This window comes from Acomys russatus, chromosome 2 (genome assembly GCF_903995435.1).
Source record: "Acomys russatus chromosome 2, mAcoRus1.1, whole genome shotgun sequence".
In the NCBI taxonomy this organism is placed as follows: Eukaryota; Metazoa; Chordata; class Mammalia; order Rodentia; family Muridae; genus Acomys; species Acomys russatus.
This window is the reverse complement of record NC_067138.1, coordinates 22,993,637-23,014,529: the sequence shown is the minus strand read 5'-3', so window position 1 is coordinate 23,014,529 and position 20,893 is coordinate 22,993,637. Positions and strand designations below refer to the sequence as shown.

The window sequence follows — 20,893 nt, the reverse complement described above, 5'->3', positions numbered from 1 at the left end:
GCTTGTTTAGGCTGTTAGCTTGCACATCCCCTCGGTATTTTTAGCTGCCATTGACAGTACTTCCAGTCCCTCACTTTAACCTGATGTTTGTTTTCTCTTGCTGCCCTTCTTGCCCCCTCACACTCTTACCTTGCCTTTCATCCTGACCTTAATCTCAAGACTTCTGGTTATAATACTTTATATATATATTTTTCTTTCATAATGTGGGTTTATTATCAGATTGTTCCTTTGCTAATAGTGTGTTTTTGCAAACTGTCTTTCAAGGTCCTGTGCAAACACAAAGCTCTCCCTTTGCCCGGGGAAACACATTCGGCGAGCCACCCACAGAGCTTCAAATTAAACAGCAAGAATTATACAAGAATTTTCTTCGTTTTCAGGTGAAAGGCTTATTTGGTTATAGTCCCAGTGCTTAATAAATATAATAATAAACTAAACTTACAGGTATTTTATCCACTGCACTAAATTCTAAAATGTGCTATGTCGTTACCCACAATGTCTAGTTTATATCAGGTACAGCTAATACCAAATCACATTGTTCGGTCATATCTGAGTTTTTCCTAAACTTCATTAGAAGATCAATAGTTGTTAAATCAGTGAATGTTGAGATTCATAAAAGTCATTTTAATGATAGAGAGTGAATCTCTCTATATGCCTGTCAGAGGAGAAATCAAGTCCTGTCACCCCCCCCATGGATGTGATGTCATTGGCTCAGCACAGACTATAAATAAACAGAAGTTATATTTCAGTTGAGTTTGGTACATATGTGTAATTTCAACAGGAGGATTGAACATTCAAGGCCAGTCAGGGTTATATAAAAAGATTTCGTATCAGGAAACAAAGGAGTTGCATGTAATTTTATAATGACATATTGCAGTTATATGCCTCTCTGTGTATGGAGGCAGGTACCATTTAAAGTAGTGAAATTTTCACAGTATTCTCAAAGAAGACATATAAGCATCTAGTGTTTACTAAGTAGTGAGTTTGGGGAATTCATGGTATTGGCTTAATACTGAATAGAAGACGGAGTCCAGCTGACTGAGATGTCTGCGCACAAGGGACTCGGGTTTCTCTCCCTCCCTCCCTTCCCTCTACACACTTACATCTCAAAGTGACTCTGATGAATTTTTCTTTGGTAGGAATGTTTTTAAATGTTGTTCTTTCTTATTTAAAATCTGGTATAACTGCTTTTCTTTGCTTACAGAAAACATCTAGACCCCTTAGGCTGACATTTAAGGCTTTCTAATCTAATCCCAGTCTGCCAATCAGCTCCCTCCTAAGAGCATATTTCAACACGTTCTCACCCTAGGTGTTGTGGCCTCTGCCTGTAGCAGTGGCATTAAGGTTGGAATGTACTCACGGAGGGTTGGCTAGAGCAGAAGCATGGGCATTGTATCAGCAGTGACAGTGCATGTGTGGAAATGCGTGACAAAGAGAATGGTAGATACAGACGCCCAGAGCTGCCTGGCTCTCAGGTCAACAGGCTGAGGGTGGTGCAGAGCTAGCTGTTGAACGTGAAGGAGCGTGTGGTGCTGTCACCATGACAACGGCAACTCAGAATGTAAGTTATTCTCTGAGTTTATTTAGCACGTCTACCATAGAGTAAGGTATAATTATGAAACATTACAGTTTTTAAATCACTTTGTTGTTCACAAAATGCTTTTAGATGTGTAGTATCTTATTAAATGTCAGATTTGCTAGAGATAAAGTATTTGTACTTTAGGATGTGCAGCTACAGCACAGACTGAGTGGTTTGTCCACATCCCCAGAGTTAGTAACTTGCAGAGCCCGTCTGGGTGTACTGCTGTGACATGTGTGCGGCCGCGAGGAAGTCTTTCCCTCTGAAAGTCACTAATGAGAGAGGAGGCTTTGACTGCTGTTTTGATCCCTCTGCATTCCACCTCGTAAATCTCAGTGCATTTGAGTAAATGATTACTTTGTGTGTGTGTGTTGGGGGAGGTGGGGCCTGTTTTCAAGACAAGGTTTCTCTGTGTAGCCTTGGCTGTCCTGGACTTACTCTGTAGACCAGGCTGGCTTCGAACTCACAGAGACCTGCTTACCTCTGCCTCCCCAATGCAGGGATTACAGACATGTGCCACCAACGCCTGGCTGAATAGATTACTCTTGAGTGCTGATTTTTCAATTTTTATTTTAGCGGTCACAATATCCTTCAATCAAAATTAACACAGAATTCTAAACAGATATCAGCAAGATCTCACAAGACAAAAACATTCAAAACTTAGTAATTGAAATATATGTTTTATTTTATTTTATGGCAATAATTTGTTTTATTTTATGTGCATTGGTGTGAGGGTGTCAGATTCATTGAAACTGGAATTATAAACAGTTGTAAGCTGCCATGTGGGTGCTGGGAACTGAACTCCGGTCCTTTGGAAGAGCTGACAGTGCTCTTAACCATTGAGCCATCTCCTCAGCCCTGAAATATGTTTTAAAACATACAAATTTGTTCATAAAGGCAAGAAAAGCTTTAGCCAAGGATTTGCACAAATAAGTAATACAGTTAGATAATGCATTGGAAGCCTTGCTGCTATTAAAATTGAGGAAATAACATTTGTGAGTGATTTTTGTTTTTAAGTACAATAAAAATAAATCATTTTAACAATTGAAAAATTTAATTAAAAATTAGTGTTATGTAGTTTGAAAGTTGACCTAGTTTAAAAAATTAATTAGCATTTCTGTTGGTATTAGCCTGTTTATTGATGTGTGATCTGTTAATGCCATACATATTGGCCTGCTTGATTTTAGTGTAGTAGCTATCTTCTGTAATTTTGTGGGTTTTGTTTTGTTTTGTTTTGTTCTTTGGAAGAGGAAGAAGGAGATGCAAGTCTGAGTGTAAGGTTAGGTTGTGGCACATCACCAGCGTCTGCTCTGGGCTTGCTGTGCTTGTTCTGCTCATCGCTTGATGCTGAATATTAGGCTACACATCCAACTGCGTGTGATACGGATAAGGAAAGACCACAGTTGGCAACTCACAGTTCCAGAATCAACATGGCCTCCTAAGCAAGACCTGGACAAGGACAGCACCAGTGGACAGACAAGGACAGACATACTGACACAGAAGGGCAGAATCCCAGGGGGCCTCAACCCTAGACAAAGAAATGCAGTTAATTAAGGAATATTAAAAGCAGGAGAAAGTGTGTTCCTCAGGGGAGAGCATACCAGTTGCTTATCCAATGCCAAGGGGTCACATACAAGCAGTTATGTGGGCTGAGTATGGTGTGTGTGTGTGTGTGCGCGCACGCACGTATCTATATATATTCTTTGTGTGTGTGTGTGTGTGTGTGTGTGTGTGTATAGTGAATTTGAGAGAGAACAAGGGGGGTTGGAGGGAGGAAAGGGAAAATGCTATAATTGCATATTAATTTCAAAAAATAAAAACATTTGAACAGAAGCTCTATAAAATGTTAGTAATCATAATGTGTAAGGATAACCTTAAGCATAAGTACCAGTACTAGAGGGGCTTGGTGACACACACCTACAATCCTAGCAACTCAAAAGGCTAAGGCAGGAAGATCACCTAAGTTTGAGGCCATTCTAGGGTTATTTAGGGATTTCAAGGGCAACCTCAAAGTGAGACCTTGTCTGAGAACACCAGAAAATTAAAACTTAAAAAAGAAGAAAGAAAAAATCCATTCTGTCATCTTTCCTGCCCCATCCATAGAGGGTATGCACCATTTCTTAGGGCTTCCTTCCGCTCATATGCTGTGCTGTAGAATAGTCTCAGAGGAATATTAAAGGAAAACGTAATGTTGACACCCTGTGTCCGGTCTCCATCCTCTGCGCACACCTGGGACTGAGCCCAGGACCTGCCTGCGCTGAGTGTAGACTCCACTCCCGAGTTGTTGCCCAACACAGGGATTTTTGGTTCTTCATGGCCAGTAGGGAGAAAAGCGTTGTGAGGAAACAATTCCTCCATTAAAAGGCTAACTTACTCAGGTCACTCTTGTACGGGCATTCTCTTCATGTTCAGGCGCACGGCGGACGGCGCACAGTGGTGATTACTGTAGCGTAAGACAACCACGGCTAGTTACTAACACTTCTGTACAGGAGGAATTAATATGTCTTTACCTTATCTCACTTATTCTTTGGACACTTTTGAGAGTGAACATTAATAACTCTTATTAGCTGAGAAAACTGAGGACAAATCCATTTCTTCAGCCCACACTGTTTCAGGTGAACGGAGATGAAATCTGACTAGCAGCTTGCCACAGTATCGCGTGTCCTTCCTAGGAAAATCGAGGCAGTTGCAAGTAGAAGGTGTGCTTGCTGAATCTGTGAGAATCCAGAAAGAGTGATATTCTAATTTGTCAGTATTTTAACAGAATAATCACTGAGCCCAATATTTTAGATTGAGGAAAAGAAACAAAGAGAAGAAGCAGAGCGCGAGCGGCTGCGGGTCGCTGAGGAGAAGGAAGAAAAGCGGCTTGCAGAGCAGAGGGCACGCATTCAGCAGGAGTACGAGGAGGAGCAGGAGAGGCGGCGGGAGAAGGAGGAGGAGGTGCGTCAGTCCGTCCATCTGTCCATCCGTCCGCTTCCGCGGTTCAAGGGAAACACTCGTTATTGTATGAGAGTGCTGCTGACTTGAAATCCATTTTTAAAGTACCCTATTGCTATCTCTTTGTATAGTATTTTAACTTAAGAGACAAATTGTTTTTAATTCTAGATTGATAAAAAATGTCTACTATTTTATTAAGTGGATGGTATCTTCAGTTTTTAGAACACGGTATTTTTTTCTTTTTCACCTTTTAAAATTATTTATTGAAATGCTATTTTAAAAAAATTGATTCTTTTTAATTTCTTTTATTTTTAATTTGTTCACTTTACATCCCGATTGTAGCCACCCCCCCCAACACTGTATCTTTATATAGTCAGTTTTACTTTTGGGGGGGGGTGTTTGTTTTGTTTTTTGTTTTTGTTTTTTGAGACAGGGTTTCTCTGTGCAGCCTTGGCTGTCCTGGACTCACTTTGTAGACCAGGCTGGCCTTGAACTCACAGCGATCCTTCTGCCTCAGCCTCCCAAGTGCTGAGATTAAAGGCGTGCGCCACCCAGTTTTACTTCTTTTAGACAAATGAAGTAACACATTTTAAAATGTACTGCAAATTTTTGTAAGAAGTTTCTTTTTTACATTTTAAAGCAACGGCTAAAAAACGAAGAACTTATTCGGTTAGCTGAAGAGAGGCGAAAAGAAGCAGAAAGAAAAAAGAAAGAAGAAGAAGAAAAACATAACTTGCAACTTCAGCACTACTATGATAGAGAAAATAAGACTGGAGAGGAAACAAAGGTACGTCTGAGGCAGAGGTGGTGCCGAGCTGAGCTCGAGCCTGGTGGCCTTGGAGCAGTTAGAAAAGGGGAAAGGAGGGTTGCTTGTCGTCCCTGGGCTTTCACTGAGTGCAGACACTGCACTGACCTTCACTTGTGAGGTGCTGCGCAATTGGAGGTTTATTTTTCTATTTTTCTATTTAAGTAATTTATTCAGATTACAGCTTAATTGTCTGCTCACTTGTATCCTCCCGTTCCCCCCTCCCTCCCGCTTTCACCCTATTCCTCTCCCCTAGGTCTGTGACAGAAGGGGACCTCCTCCCCCACCAAGGGGAAGTGGTCAAGTAGGGGGCACCAGAGCTCATGTCAGGGGAAACAGAAGGATCCAGAGGGTCCTAGAAACCTACAAGCAGTTGGAATTTTCAACCTTATTAGCAGCGTTGTCAGTCTTGTTACTGGATCCAGCGGTCAGCTGTGCTGCCTAAGACGCAGTCTGTTGGCCAGACCATGTGGATGTGGCCCAGGTTCACAGCAGCTCGCCAGCGTAATTAACAGACATCAGGCCTCAATTATATATCTAGTGAGGCGTTTTTTGGGAATTACGTGTAACTCACCAAAAAGACTGCTTTGGAGTCACTGTTTTTTGGTATTAGGAGTTGGGTACATGAATCACAATTATTAGACAGGATTTTCTTCTCCAGAAACCTAATTTGATCTCACACAACTGAAAGAATTTGATGGTTTTGTTATGCATATTTTATTAAAACAATAGTAGTCTAAACTTCTTAAATGTTTTGTGATTATTGAATAGTGTATGTGTGTATGTATATGCATGCATATGTATATATAAATAATTTTCTTCCAGCACTTGAGACAGCCTTCTCCTGTAGTTCCTGCTCTTCAGAACAAACTTGCAAGCAAACTCCAAAGACCTCCTTCAGTTGACACCATCATAAGCTCCTTCATTCATGTACGTGCTTTTTTCTTAAAGTTAATCCTCAGGTGTTTGGGGTACGTACTTTATGAGACTTTCTAATGTTGTCATTCGTTTGCCTGTTGCTAGAGTTGTAACTGATAGCACTTGTTGTCCTAAAGCTTAACTCCTAAGTAAGCAATAGTCTGTCACAGCAAATGCATTCGTTTCTCCCAGCTCCTTAAGAAAGCCCCTTTAGTTTGTTGTTGTTATTTGTTTTTGAGACAAGGTCTCATCCTATACCCCTGGATGTCTTAGAATTTGCTGTCTAAACCAGGCTGGACTCCAGCCCCAGAGATCTGCTCGCCTCTGCCTCCCAATGTGTTGGGACTAAAGTTGTTGACCACCACGCCTGGCTGAGAAAGCCTTCATGGAAAAATACGTTCTAAGTAGCTGTAGTTATGCTTGTGGCTTCCCTTATGTTTAGTCTGACCTACAGTCAAAAGGAAGCCAGGAACGTCGGCCTTTAAGTTGGGGCTTAAGCAACCATCAGGAATTTGCTATGTAAAACACAGAGGGAATGGACTTTGAGTATCTACAACTGTGGAAAAGCTTCTGTGGTTCGGTTTGGCTTGGCCTGATGTTGTCTTTGTGCAAGGGCAGCAGGGAGTGGAGACCTGTGGTGTGTTGTGTGGGCTGTTATGGGCCTTGACCTTGTACCATGGGCTTGTGCAGTGTAGACAGAACCACTGGAATAAGCATGGAAGTCTGTTGGAAAACATTTTCTTGAATTGTTCTTTTGAGAGTCTGATTCATTTGTTCTGCGGTAGAAACTGCATGGGGATCTTTGTGAGATTTAAGTGGAATGGTGTGGACCCTTGTGCCTGTGTAATGTTCTCGTGGGCAGGGAAGACTAAACACAGAGGCAAGGTACTTCTGAGGATGGTCAGATGTGAGACTGAGGACTTAAAACAAGAGCAATGACATGGAACCCAGAAGGACTGGCAACTCCAGGAAATAATTTAGGTACACAGGTGTGTGGTGCTAAAGGGGTCAGGGATAGTTTTCAGGTTTCTGGTGATGGTTATACAGACTTTGATTTGAAAATTGAGTGGTGGCCGAGGAAGGCACTTTGAATTAGATTTGTTGTTTGTGAAGCAATTAACATATTGGCTTGTTAAATGAATGTGACAGTGCAGGGTAAGTATATAGAGGGGCAGTGAAAAGGGCGGAGGACAGAAATGTGAGATGAACAGTAAACAGCGGAGGTGAGCTACAGACAGAAAGTGTCAGTGATGTTACACCAAGGGCATTCAGGATGGAGCTGCCAATGGACTGTGTGACTTGGGGCTCACTGAAGGTACCAGAATCTGTACAAGACACCCCAAGACCAAGTTCTCAGCACAAAGGAGATTTACCATATTTTTTGGACTATAAGACACACCTGACCATAAGATGTACCCAGTTTTTAGAGCAGTGAAAACAGCAGTCGGACCATAAAGGGCACCGTAATTCCCCACCCGACTTGTGTGTGTGTGGGGGAAGTGTGTCTTATGGTCCAAAAAGTATGGTATATGTCTCTGAAGGACAAAGAGCAGAGAATAAGAGACAAAGACGGGAGACAGAGGAGAAGGAATTGGGGAGAAGGGCAAGGCCTCCCAGAGCCATGTTTGCCGTGCTTGAGCTGGCCAGGGTCCTTCAGTCCCTGGCTTGGTAAAGGCAATCCTGCTGAAGTGGTGGGTGTGGAAGCAGACACTAGCTGCGTAGTAGGGAGTGAATGGGGGTAGGGAACTAGACCTCAGAAATGTGCGTTTATTATTCTTTTTTTCTAAAGAACAAACAGTAAGTGCTCTTAACTGCTGAGCCATCTCTCCAGCCGATGAGCAGTTGATAGTGAGTGAAGAAGTGGGGGCTCTGTGCGCAGGCTGAGAGGAAGACTGAGAAGACGGTGGAGAAATGAGAGTAGCGGTAGGAGGCAGGAGGCACTGCACAGGTGCAGCACACACACGGGGCTTGTCACTCTGTCTTACAGTGTAGAGTTTGCCTTCCCGCTACACTTAGGATAGGAGAGAGCACTGACTGTGTCTTGTCTGTCGTTATTCATAGGAAAGCTCCCTGTCCCGGGCGCAGTCTCCTCCAGTCCCTGCAAGGAAGAACCAGCTCCGTGCAGAAGGTAGCTAGCACGCCTATCATCCAGAGGCGATTTCCTTAATAACAGAGCTTTAGAAAGCTGCAAAAATGGTGGGAAAGTGCTGTGTGTACTCCCTCTGCCCTCCTTGCATCCTGCACAAGCTGCATTGGAGAAGACTTCTGTAGACAGACTGCCAGTAGATTTTCATGAGCTCACTTGCATTTTTGTTTTTTTGTGTTCTTATCCTGTGTAATTTGTACAGTCAGCCTTCAGAGGGCAAACCACTCCTGTGTTATGCCCTGTATAGTTGCCCTCTGTAGACCCAGGAATATCTCCCTAACTTGGATTGTGGATCTTAATGATACTCATTATGATTTATAAATATGTATAGATGTAAACATATTTATCTTCCATAAAACTTTTCTGAGCATTTTACCTTTAGGATAAGCCAGATTGTGTTTAGGTAATTAATCTTTTGTTCTTTAATTTAATTTTTTTTTACTTCTCAATGGCATTTGCAGAGGAGAAAAAAAATGTAATTATGGAGTTATCAGAAATGAGGAAGCAGCTCCGAAGTGAAGAGAGGCGTTTGCAAGGGCGGCTGCTGCACCTGGACAGCGATGACGAGACCCCCATCAGGTGCTCCTATCCGCAGCTTCTCGTAATGGGACTGGCTGTTAGAGCCTCTGGCTCCCTTCTGTGTGTTTTCTAACAGTCAGATGTCCAAATGTAGTCCCCTGAGGGAAACAATGACACAGCGATGGGCAATTCTAAGATTGGGATGACAGCACACAGCTGTGGTTGACGATTATTTGCAGTAGTTCTTGCTGGATGCTTGTTTCCTAGCCAAGTACAGCTGCTGGTTTTGCTGGAGGGCTTTTGCACTGTAGGATAGTCTTAAAGATCATTCCTGGGCTACATTCTTTCTTTTAAAAATGAGCTTTGTGTTTGGGGACAATCTGATAGAAAAGTTGGAGACATCATCCTCACAGCTAGGCACCTGCCACCCAGTTTTCTGCACATCACTATCTTAACGTTATGACATAGTGTATGTTTGAGGCTGGCACTTGTTGTGGGACAAAACTCTTCCTGGGAGACACTGCAGACACGTGTCTTCTTACTCCAGAGAGAGAACCCATGACAGATCAAAGTACTAATACCACCAAAGTCCAGCTCAGTGACCCTGTGAGTTCTGTTGGGGTCACTTATGGGAGTATGGGTGAGGGGCCACTCACAGGCGCAGAAATGACTCCCAGACAGTGCCTCACCAAGGCCCATCCCAGCATGGGAACCTGCACCACAGCATTGGGCATGTGGAGCGCACTGCACAGCCTGCGGGCAGCTCGGCAGGTTGGAGAGTGTCCTTTCCAAGTGTTTGAGTTGCTCTAAGCCTCTTCCAGGCGGCTCAGCTCCTTCTGCATCTGTGTGGTCTCAGTATTGCCTTTGTCCCATGGCTTCTGTGAGGCTCTTCTTTGCACCTGGACCTCTTATCTGAGGGGGACTCTGAGCTTTTATTGTTTGCTCTGGCAGGGCAGGGCCTAGTGATTCAGGGGTCAATTTCAGGGATTTCCTGGAGCTATCTTGAATTGTTCACCTTCCCGTTTAAGGAATCTCCCTTCAGGATGGACTGTTTTGATTTTGGAGGAAACCGTTACACAGCAACACTGAAATGCTGCTGTTATTTAAATCTACACTTCCTGGATTTCTTTCTTTATGCCCTGCCTCTGTTCTGGTGTCAAACAAGTTTCCACATTGTGTTTACTTGTCATGGCTTCAGTCAGCGTTGGTCTGGGATTTTCTCAGCCCTTGTTTTATGACTTGAGAGTTTCTCTGTCCTCACCAAGGGTTCCTTGTGCTCCAGTCAGCATGTGATGGAGCTTCCCAGTGGCTAGAACTGGGTAAATAGCCGGGGTGCTATTCTCCCATGGCACACCATCAGAGGTGCACACAGTGCCCAGGATCATTGATGTCACTTCCACCACATGGTTCCAGTATTGCCAGGTAGCTCCACCAGAAAGCAGCTATGGTTTAGTCGTATTCACTAAATCTAGCACAGCCCTTATAAGAGCAAAGACAGGCAGGGGTTAAGTACTTGTGAACCCTGAATTTTAACTTTGGAGTTAGAATTATAACTTTAACAAGGATCTGTTAAACATATTACCGGTGGGATTTGTCATTTGTATCGTAGAGACACGTAAGGTTTGGCTCTTAATTCTCATCTCATGGAACAAATTTCTTTCCTGTTTCACTGCATTATTGAGCAAATCAGCTTATTATTATAATTATGGAAGCTAGCCAAGGTAATGAGTGAGGGTGCCGTCCCTCAGAAGTCAGAAGAGTGTGGCATGCCTTACAGTGTAGGCTTTTGGTGAATGTTTCAATGAGTTTTTGTAGATTTTCTCTTGTCAATGCAAAAAGTACAGCTTTCATCTTAAAAGGAATAAAGATAATTTATTCTAGAGCTATTTCTGAGCCTGGGAGAACAGATGTAGGTTGCCTCAAATTCCTTATTCCCATGTGGAAGCAGTCTCATAAACTTTTTATAGTTTTACAGAACAAAGAAAGTCACACATCAAGGCAAATTTAAAATTCATTGGTGTGCACATCCAGGGAGGCAGGTACAGCAGGATGAGGTGGTTTTTCTATAGGCCCAAGGAGTCATCTGATGGGATTTAACTTTTGGGTTGGCAGCAGCTAGGGGTCTACTAAGTTAATTCATTCCAAAGGCTTTTATTTATTGCCACAAGATGTTCCAACACAGAGCGGGGAAAGGAATGGCTTTCCAGAGGGCCGGAACTTAGCCCGAGAGAGGTATCCAGCCTCTGGACTCAGAGCGCTCCAGCCGCTCCTCAGCTATTCTTCAGAAGTCTTTATTCAAACTATCATCCTACATGCATGGGAGAGATCTGTGCCAGCCTTGAGAGGCCATGCTGCTGAGAGAAAAGGGAGCCCCACAAGAGGACCCTAGGTGTTCCTAATTATTTATGGCTGTAGCCTAGAGTGCAGTTTTTAAAAGAGGAGGGATGCTAGGTTTGTTGGCACACACCTTTAATCCCTGCACTGGGAGGCAGAGGCAGGCAATGTCTTATGAATTCGAGACCAGCTTGGTCTACATAGTGAGTTCCAGGCCAGATAGAAACATATACAGAGATGCCGTCCCACAGAGAGAGGGGGACTGGGGGGACAGGGAGAGGGAGATAGGAAGATAGGGGAAGGTGAGAGTGGGACGGGGGACAGGGAGAAAGAGAGCAGAGGCAAAAAGCAGAGAAGGATAAGGGGGGGGGGATACGCTGTAAGGTATGCCACACTCTTCTGACTTCTGAGGAATGGCACCCTCACTCATGTGTATATGACACACACACACACACACACACACACACACACACACACACACACATACACACACACAATTAAAATGAAGGAAGCATTAATTCCTTTTTTTTTCAGAATTAGAATTTGCATTCTCTATCCATTTTCCTTGGAGATTGACAGAGTAGGGCAGGTAGAGTTTGTGTAATAACTGTGCTGAAAGATGCCAAGTTGGTTTTGCAGTGAATTGAAAGTGAACTCGTTTCATACCCACAAAGCACATTGGTCGTTTATAAATGACTTGTTATTTACAGGAAAAGAGAACGGAACCCCATGGATATATTTGACATGGCTAGACATCGGGTCCAAGCTCCTGTCAGAAGACCGTCACCTAAGGGCTTAGATGCTACTACTTTTCAGAATATTCATGACTTTAATGAGCTGAAAGACAGAGGTGAGCATAAACTGCCGTAACTGCTCTGCTGGGCTCTGGCTGCCATCTTGGGTTAGCAGGTAGAAACCCTATCAGTGCAAGCAGCTGCTTGTTCTGGGGACTCGGTTGTACCTGCTGAGAGCGGATAAAGGTAAAGCTTTTCACTAAGGAATGTCGGGTTTGTGTCTAATTTCATAGCTGTTGTGATGTCTTTTGACTGAGGTTATAATTCACAATTAAGGTTGTTTAACACCCCCCCCCCCCTTTTTTTTTTCAATGCTGGTGATCAAACTCAGGGTCTTGTGAAGTGCTGAGCTGTCTCCTTAACCAAGTCCAGAGTTTCTGTGCTCTCCCTTTGGTGACGCCCAACCTTCTGCATTACAGAAACCTGCTCCTCAGAGGTGTACAGAGTTAGGGGTACACATTATCTCTCAAAGCTCATGGTTTGCATTGGGCCTCATTTTTTATGCACATTCTGTCAGCTTGGATAGAAGTCTGATGACATACAGGCATCATCATGAGAGCATACAGAGCTGTGCGGCCCTAAAAGGCCTTTATCCCCGAAGCTTCCCACGGTTTTTACCTCTTGCAATAGTCATAGTTGGAATCACGAGCTCCAGCCTTCTACACTGGTGCCTGTCATTTAGTGACACACTCACTCTCTTCAGGACCTCTCTAGGGCTTGATAGCTCATTTCTTTCCCTGTCTACCCTCCCACCCTCGTCAGAAAACTGCTACCTTAAACTGGTAGCAGTCCTCCTAGAACCACAGGCAAAAGTCTGGCTTAATCTTATTCATTGTTTAATTATACCACAGCTAACCTGCTCATTTTCTTAAGAACATCTTGGATGCTTGCTTCCATATTTTACAGTTATGAACGTGTGTACAGATTTTCCTGTCTAAAGTCTCAGTTGAAAATAAGATCTAACTTAGTTATGTAATTTTGCACCAGATTCAGAGACACGAGTGGATCTGAAACTAATGTACCCAGACCCCCCACGAGATCATCACACCTTGGAGATCCAGCAGCAGGCCCTGCTAAGAGAGCAGCAGAAGAGGCTGAACAGAATCAAAATGCGGGGAGGTGCGGGAGGTAGGTGAGGCCCCGCTGCTTCAGCTCTTAAGTGGTTGGTTTTGTTTGTATGTTTGTTTACAAAGATTTGTTTTTAATGTGTGTGTGTGTGTGTGTGTGTGTGCACACGCGCGTGTGTGCGCGCGCACGCACGCGTGGTTTTTTTTTTTGGGGGGTCATATACACATGAGTGAGGGTGCCATCCCTCAGACGACAGAAGAGTGTGGGATCCTTAAAGCTGAAGTTATAGGTGGTGGTGGCCTCTAGGTGGGTGTCAGGAACCAAACTCCTGTCCTGAAATATCAAGATCAGCTAGTGCTCTTAATTGATGAATCATCTCTCCAGGCCACCCAACTGCCCCCTCCCCCCTTTATTTTTTTGAGACCGTCTCCTCTGGCCTGGAATTCACTGTGTTGATAGGCTGGCTTTGAACTTGGAGCAGTCATCCTATCCCTACTCCCTGAGAGCTAGCAGTATGGGCACTTAGCACTCCTGCATTGGTTTTAATCCCAAGCAGGCCATTGCACTGGCAGCTCCATATCATTTCAGAAAGGACCGTGTTCCACAGAGGGCTCTGATAGCCCCATAGGGATCATGAATCCATGTTTGGGAGTTCAACTGTTCATTATTGCTAGAGCGGTTGGCACTTTGATCAGGCCAGCTGACTTTCACACTAGGAACTACCAGCCAAGGCCAGGAATGCCCAGCAAATGCATTTGATCCTAGAGCACATTTCTCTTCTGGGTTAGGGGTATTCTTTATGTTCTTGTGTGTGTGTGTGTGTGTGTGTGTGTGTGTGTGTGTGTGTGTGTGTGTGTGTGTGTGTTCTATAATGTATCAGATTTGGGTGTATGTTTTTTTTATAATTACTGGTTACCTAGATCTAATCTGATGCTATGAATGTACAGGTGAGGAGCACAGAGCCTGATGCACTAACATAATGCGGTGGGCAACAAGCTAGGCTGCTGCTGCCCTCAGGGGGTAAACAAGGGCAATATGAACACTGCAAAGGGATCTGTGTCTACAGGCACATGTCACCAGGGTGCACAATGTGAGTGGGGTCAGAGGTAGGGTGGAGGGGTCTCAGGGAGCGTTTGTGGCCTTATTGAGCCTCAGGTAGCATTGTGACCCTGCCTGCATCCCACTTGCTTTGCCAGCCACAGGGAGTGGCAAAGATGATGATGTTATTTGTAGGAAAGTCAAGACCCTATCTTGGCAGGCTGATACAGCTTGCAGAATGTGAGGAAGGTTTCTGACCTCAAGAGGTAGAACAGAAATAAATGATGCAACACTGTGGGCTGAGTTTATAGATGAAGGCTTGGATATATATACACTTGTGTGGAGACATCTTCCCTCCCCATGGTATGGAATGCTAAGTGTCAAACAATCTGATCTTTAGATTTTATCAGTTTAGGCACGGCAAGACTAACCTAGCCCCCAGATGGGTGGAGATACTTTTCACTGGGAGCAAATGCTGATGAGTTATCTCAATTATTAGATACAGTTTAACAATGTTAAGTCTCAGAGAAAGGATGCAGGCTGTCATTGTGTCGTGTGAGGAGGCTGCCATGCCGCAGATGGTGCTGGGGTACCTGACTTTGGCCCCTGGGCTTGGCTACCTACAGTTTACTCATTCCAATATCTTACTTAACTCTGCTCAGTGGCTTTGTGCAGACACTGCAGGGGCAAGATAGAAGAAGGTTAAAAAAACAAAACAAAACAAAAAAACGACACCCTTAAACCCAAAATGACACTCAAAACCAGTGTTAATTTTTTCTTAGATATCAAAGTTCACAAAAACTATACTACTAAGTCATTTAACCAGGATGGATACAGGATTTAATGAGAAAGTAGCATGGTTTCTAAGACTGTTCTGATGTGTGATAGTGAAGGTAATTTTCAGTAGAAGCTTGTAACAGAAGAGGGGAAGTGTAATTCATCGGTAACCTTCTGCCTGTGCCCTGTTGTGTTTGCAGGTGACTTAGATGCTGCCTCCAGTGGTAACGGACAAGGGCGCAGGATGGTAAGCAACCGCTTCACACTTTCAAGTTGGACTTTGGGGCTATGTTAAATAAGTAGTCCAAATTTTGAATATGTCCGTAATATTAATATTTATTTTTAAAACAATTTAAATTGTAAGGGCAGTGTCTAGAGATGTGTGGAGAAAATTGGCTGTAATGACATCCTAGTGGCTTGAGCTGGTTTTTTTAGCTGTGTAATTCTGGGGAGGTAGGCAGAGTATTTTAATTTTTATGCTTCCATTTCCCAGTATTTACAGAATGAAGTCAATTGTACTTACTGCTGAGTATCACTACAAAGATCAATTCATATTTTTAAGGCCTAGATAGGTTTGGCAGATGTGTTTTGTATACAGATGTGTGCAGGAGTTAGTTACCATGAGGGTGAGATAAGACACTTAATTTACAATCGGTTCGAGTAGGGCCTGGCCACGCTGATTGCAGTTGTTAGCAGTCACTAACATTAGCAGTAGCAGACGCGTGTTTAGTAGTGTAGACGATGAGTGAGAATGGCATCTTACACTTACCCTGCAGTAACTTAGATGAAGACTGTATTCAGCAAATCTTTATGTACAGTGGGTGAGAAACTGCCAGTGTGCTTAGGGTAGAGGAGCCATCGAGAGTATTAAAACAGCCATTAACATATGCTTATTGTTTTTATGTTTTTTCAATTTAGCCCTGTAATGACACTAGTGATTTTTTGAAAAATTCATTACTGGAATCTGATAGTGCTTTTATTGGTGAGTGTATTTAATTTACTGATGTTATATGGATTTTTAAGCTGTATGTGTGGCTATGCCTACTTTAGACCTTTAAGAGAGGATACCACTTTGTAGCCCAAGCTGAACTGGAATGCTCTGTGGCTCAGGGTGACCTCAAACATCGATTCTCTTGCCTCTTTGAGTACTGGGATTATGGCTGTGCACTGCTGGATCTCAGGCTGCTATAGCTGCTTTTGAAAGTAGTTTGGTAGCTACACAAAATGCTGGGTGGTCACCGTAACACCTGGCAATAATTCCAAGTTTCTCTCCATCTCACAGAGATGTACATGAATATTAATCAAGTGCTATCATTCAAGTGCCACTAGCTGGCAGTATTCACCAAATGGCAAGTGCAGAGGCAAAGTGTGATGAAGTAGGACTCAGCGATGAAATGATCCACGAGCCTCAGACTCATGCCAAGTTCCATGTTGTACAGTTCCATGTGTGTGGAGCCTTAGTGAGAGTGCTCGACTGGTTGCCAGTGAGCACATGGCAGCTCTCTGAAGTGATAGAAACTCTACATAGTAATGACTGTACAACTGCAAATTCACCAGTGAAACCACTGAACTTGTAAATAACATCTTCATAGAACAGAGAAAAAGACATCAAGCTCTTGCCTGAGCTGAGTAAAACTGACGCTTTTTTTGTGTGGCTTCTTTAGGTGCTTATGGTGAGACATACCCTGCCATTGAAGAGGACGCCTTCCCTCCACCATCACAGCTGCCCTCTGCAAGGGAGCGCAGGAGGAATAAGTTAAAAGGACTAGATTTTGTATGTATGATCTTCTCAGTTTAGGAGATTGAGTTTAACCTCAGTTTATGTAGTCCAATTTCAAAAACAAAAGAGGAGGCATGCGTCAAGAACCAAGTGGGCATGGCCTGAATCTAGGTTCTGCTATCCGATGTTTTGGTGATCTCATAGCTCTTCTAATGACAATATGTAGCTCTGTAAATGTCCTATAAATGGTAAATGTATTGCCTCAGTCTTTATCTTAGTTGCTATATAGTATACGAGCTTTAGAGAAGCCAGAAAAGCAACTGGCAGCATTTATCAAAAGCCTATTTATCCTGCTAATCACAGGATGTGGTGGCAGGTGAGTTAACCAAGGTCACTAGGATCAGAGACTAGGGTTCAAACTCAAGTTGTTCTTTTCCATAGCTTTACAGTGTAGTCAGTAAAAGGCTTTGGAGCTTCAACAACCATGTTCTGATGGTACCCTTCCTCTTTGGGTCAGCTCCTTCAGCATTCTTTCCCACTTAAGAGGACATGTACTGGTACCCAGGAATGTTTAACAACTGTCAGTCTGTAGCACTGTCACCCGGCCAGCTCTACCAGGCTGCAAACTATGTTGCCCTAGGTAACTACTGGTCTGATTTGGTCTGTGAACTTTGTCTTTTCTGCATATTTGAATGACTAGCTTCTTGTTCTTTCTCATGGGCCATTCATCCAATAGCTTGTGTCAATACCTGGTTCCTCTTTATTATATGTAGACACTAAAGTTTGCCTAGTCATTCAGCAGGTGAGGAATATCTGAGTTATTGCCACATTTTTTGCGTTATGACTAATGAAGTTTCATGCGGGCTTTTGTTGTTTTACCCATTTCTTTTGAGTATGCACCAAACAGAATGAATTTAACATTTTGAAGGATTTTTTGACTGTTTTCTAAAACACGTTCACCATTTTAGTTTTCAATTTTACATTTATAGTAATACATAGATTTCCTACTTCTTCATAGTATGTCCAGTAGTGGTTATCACCCATGGTCTTGCTTACAGCTGAAGTGTCCATTATACCACAGAGTATCTCATGCACTTCCTTCCTAGCCAGTTGTGATCTGCTTTGTCCATTTTAAAATTGTGTTTTGTATTTTCAGGTGAAGCTTAAGGCTTCTCTATACATTCTGTCAGATGTTAGATTTGCAAGTGTTTTCTATTAAAGATTGCCCTTTTTATCTTCTTGATAGGTTTTAAAGCACAGAAGCTTAGCTTTCAAGGAGGTTCTTTCACCTCCTTGAATTTTAAGGATTTTGGAGGGTTTAATATAAATTAAATGTGTGATACAGCTTGAGATGAATTTTAAGGATTTTGGAGGGTTTAATATAAATTTAATGTGTGATACAGCTTGAGGTACAGGGTCTGAATTCCTTTAGCATGTGGAAATTCTGTAGCACCATTCACTGAAAAAGCTGTTTTTCTTTCTATTGTACTGATTCACTCTTAATACTTTTTAAATTTAAAATCTGAAACACCAGGACTAGTTTTGGGATTTTCCTCTTCCATTGTTTTGTGCATCTGTCCTGCCAGTGACACAGTTTGCTGTTTGTGTTTTCCTTTTGTGCCCTATTTCCCAACCCTCATGCCAGCATTTGTGTGTCATCACACTGCTCTCTCTTAGCCCTGACAAAGTCACCTGAACCTGCAGACATCCATATGTTCCTGTTTTGCTTTTCAGTGTACACTGACACAGTGTAAAGCCATGCTGATTGACTGTTGGAGTGTTTCTACATTCTTTCTCTTAACTATAGGATAGTAGTCGACTCTACACACCACCAGATGGTCTCTCCTTAAAGTCTGTCTCCAGTGTAAATGTCGATCAGGTTAGAATGAGAAATGAAGACAGAATGAGAAGACTGACTGAGTACAAGAAACCCACCAACACAGGTAACACGCGAGGTGCTCACTGGCTGATGCACAGCTGGAAGGAATAGAATTTAAGTCTTTTGAGTTTTATAAAGTAGTGTGCAAATCCAGGGCTTGGGATTAATTCTGCAGCAGATTTTTTCATACTAGGTTTTTAAAGAGCGGATCCTAAACAGTTACAGGAGACACATGTGTATGAAATATATTCAAGCTGTTTTCAGCATGGAAAATTCTAACTAGTGTGTTAAGTAATTACTGTTTTTAAGTAATGCATCTTATTGTAAGTTTGTAGTATTAAGAAAAATTTACCTTTATTTGGCTTTCTGTGCCATGAAGAAAAACTTTTCTGTTAATATTGTAAGCCAACAAGCCAGTCTTCTCATGATGAGTGGTCTTCAGTGAAACTTTCCATGAAGCACAGGGCAGCTTCAGACTTCCTTTTCCAGTCTGTGCCATGCTCTTTTTTATTGTTTTATTATTTTTTTTAAATCAGGCTGTTAATAATCCCTGGGATCATGAGCTAGATTGTTTTAGTAAAGTGGCTTGTTTACAGAATACTCTTTGGCTTAAGCTGCATTTCACTTCTTTTGTTGTGGCAACTTTTTCTTGAATGTTTTTCAGTGCTACTTTTAAACTGAATTCATTTCTCTAGTCCAAGAGTAATGGGTTCTGATGGTAAATACATGATAAAAATTAAGAGAATAGTACTTTTCATTTCTATCATACTTGGAAAACATGGACTAGTTAGATGTCTTAAAGGGCATTTTACTGGCGAGGCGAGGCGAGGCGGTGGTGGTGCACTCCTTTAATTCCAGCACTTGTGAGGCAGGGGCAGGTGGATCTCTGGGTTTGAGGCCAGCCTGGTTTACAGAGCTAGTTGCAGGATAAGCCAGGGCTACACAGAGAAACCCTGTCACAAAAAAGAAAAAATCCCAATGCCCCCACCAGCCCCACCCCCCAAAATTTCCCTTCATGTATACCTAGACCAAGTCTGCTGGTTCTGAAACAAAGGGTAAATCTAATACCTAAGAAGGACATATTTGAGAGAAGATAGAAAAAATTAAGAGTCTTTTCAGATTTTCAATGTCTTAACTATTTTGTTTTAACACTGTCCTTTCAAACAGGAGCTTTTTGGTATGTGGACTGATTGCTTATTAAACTGGTTGCACACACCCCTTTCCAGAGCTAATCCAGACCAGGAGATGTAGTTTTTTTTTTTAGAAAAAGAAATTGACATCACAGGGTAGGAAGACAGATTTTTTTCCCCTCTATTTTATACTTAAGTCAAATACAGATGTAGAATTTGAGTAAAATCAAAATGTAATTAATGAATGAACACATAACCTCCTAATGGGCCATCTCAGACTTGCACACATGGTCAGTTGTTTCCTCAGGATGACTTTCAGTGTGCCTGTATCCTCAAACTCTGCTAAGGTCTTGTGCCATGTCTGTTGTTTTTCCTAATGGTAACAGACACAAACTAAGATAGTCTAGTCTATTACCAGTCAACTTTTAATATTTGGTAGTCTCTTTGGTACAGTGAAGAGTTCCTGTAGCTGCCAGTACCATGGAGTCAACTTATTTCTCTCCGACCCCCACTGCAGTCCCTTTCTAGGCATGCTTTCCTACTTCCAAAGGGGTGGGTAGTTAGTTTGCTGGGGAGGGTGGTGGGGTGGGGTAGGGGTGGTGTTTGTAATTGTGTGAAGAGATGCAGAGCTTTATAATGGGCTGGACTGTAGGTAACCTGTGTATGTCACCTGTCACCCGACTTGTATTTTGCTTCCTGTAGATGATGAGAGCTCACTAGTTGATCCTGATGACATCATGAGATCCTTGGGTGATGACAGATGCAACTCCGTGGCAACTGAGCCCTGGCTCCGCCCTGGCACTTCCGAAACTTTGAAACGGTTCATGGCAGAGCAGCTGAATGAGGAGCGGCAGCAGGTTCCTGGGAAACCAGGGACTTTTACTTGGCAGGGCCTGTCTACTGCACATGCTTAAAATAAACCCTCTCTGGACCCAGTAGTGCCTTTAACAGTAGAAGGAATGTTCAATCTGTGTCTTGAATGTTTTGCTGGTAGCCCTAATATATATATAAAGTGTATTTTCCCATGATGATACATTATATATATATTATGTATATAAAAGTCTTGATTATTGATTTCTAATATAATTGTATAAATTTATTTTTGAAGTTTTGCCATGAAGTGGTAATGAACTCTTGATTCAACTACCATATGTGCATTAAATTTGCTTGTCATTAAGAGGTGATGAATTAAGTGTTAATAGCACTGTGAAACAGAAAAATTGTTACTAGCACACTTGCCACTGTTAGCTTT

At 42.6% G+C, this 20,893-nt stretch overlaps 1 protein-coding gene across 22 annotated transcripts in view; it reads left to right on the top strand.

Moving 5' to 3' along the window:
* Positions 1–20,668, top strand: part of Cspp1 (centrosome and spindle pole associated protein 1) — a 99,185-nt gene extending 78,517 nt beyond the window's left edge. For 21 of the 22 annotated variants that reach the window (XM_051159255.1, XM_051159181.1, XM_051159156.1 and 18 more), the window contains 13 exons: positions 265–377; positions 4,367–4,516; positions 5,154–5,300; positions 6,144–6,248; positions 8,298–8,364; positions 8,844–8,961; positions 11,946–12,085; positions 13,017–13,157; positions 15,113–15,159; positions 15,831–15,894; positions 16,577–16,686; positions 18,440–18,575; positions 20,344–20,668. In XM_051159255.1, coding sequence (XP_051015212.1) covers positions 265–377; positions 4,367–4,516; positions 5,154–5,300; positions 6,144–6,248; positions 8,298–8,364; positions 8,844–8,961; positions 11,946–12,085; positions 13,017–13,157; positions 15,113–15,159; positions 15,831–15,894; positions 16,577–16,686; positions 18,440–18,575; positions 20,344–20,555 — 1,550 coding nt within the window. In that variant the 3' untranslated portion in view covers positions 20,556–20,668. Of the gene's footprint in view, positions 1–264; positions 378–4,366; positions 4,517–5,153; positions 5,301–6,143; positions 6,249–8,297; positions 8,365–8,843; positions 8,962–11,945; positions 12,086–13,016; positions 13,158–14,330; positions 14,499–15,112; positions 15,160–15,830; positions 15,895–16,576; positions 16,687–18,439; positions 18,576–20,343 lie in introns of those variants that run through there. The other variant, XM_051159263.1, reaches the window with a different exon arrangement.
* Positions 20,669–20,893: the final 225 nt, after the last annotated feature.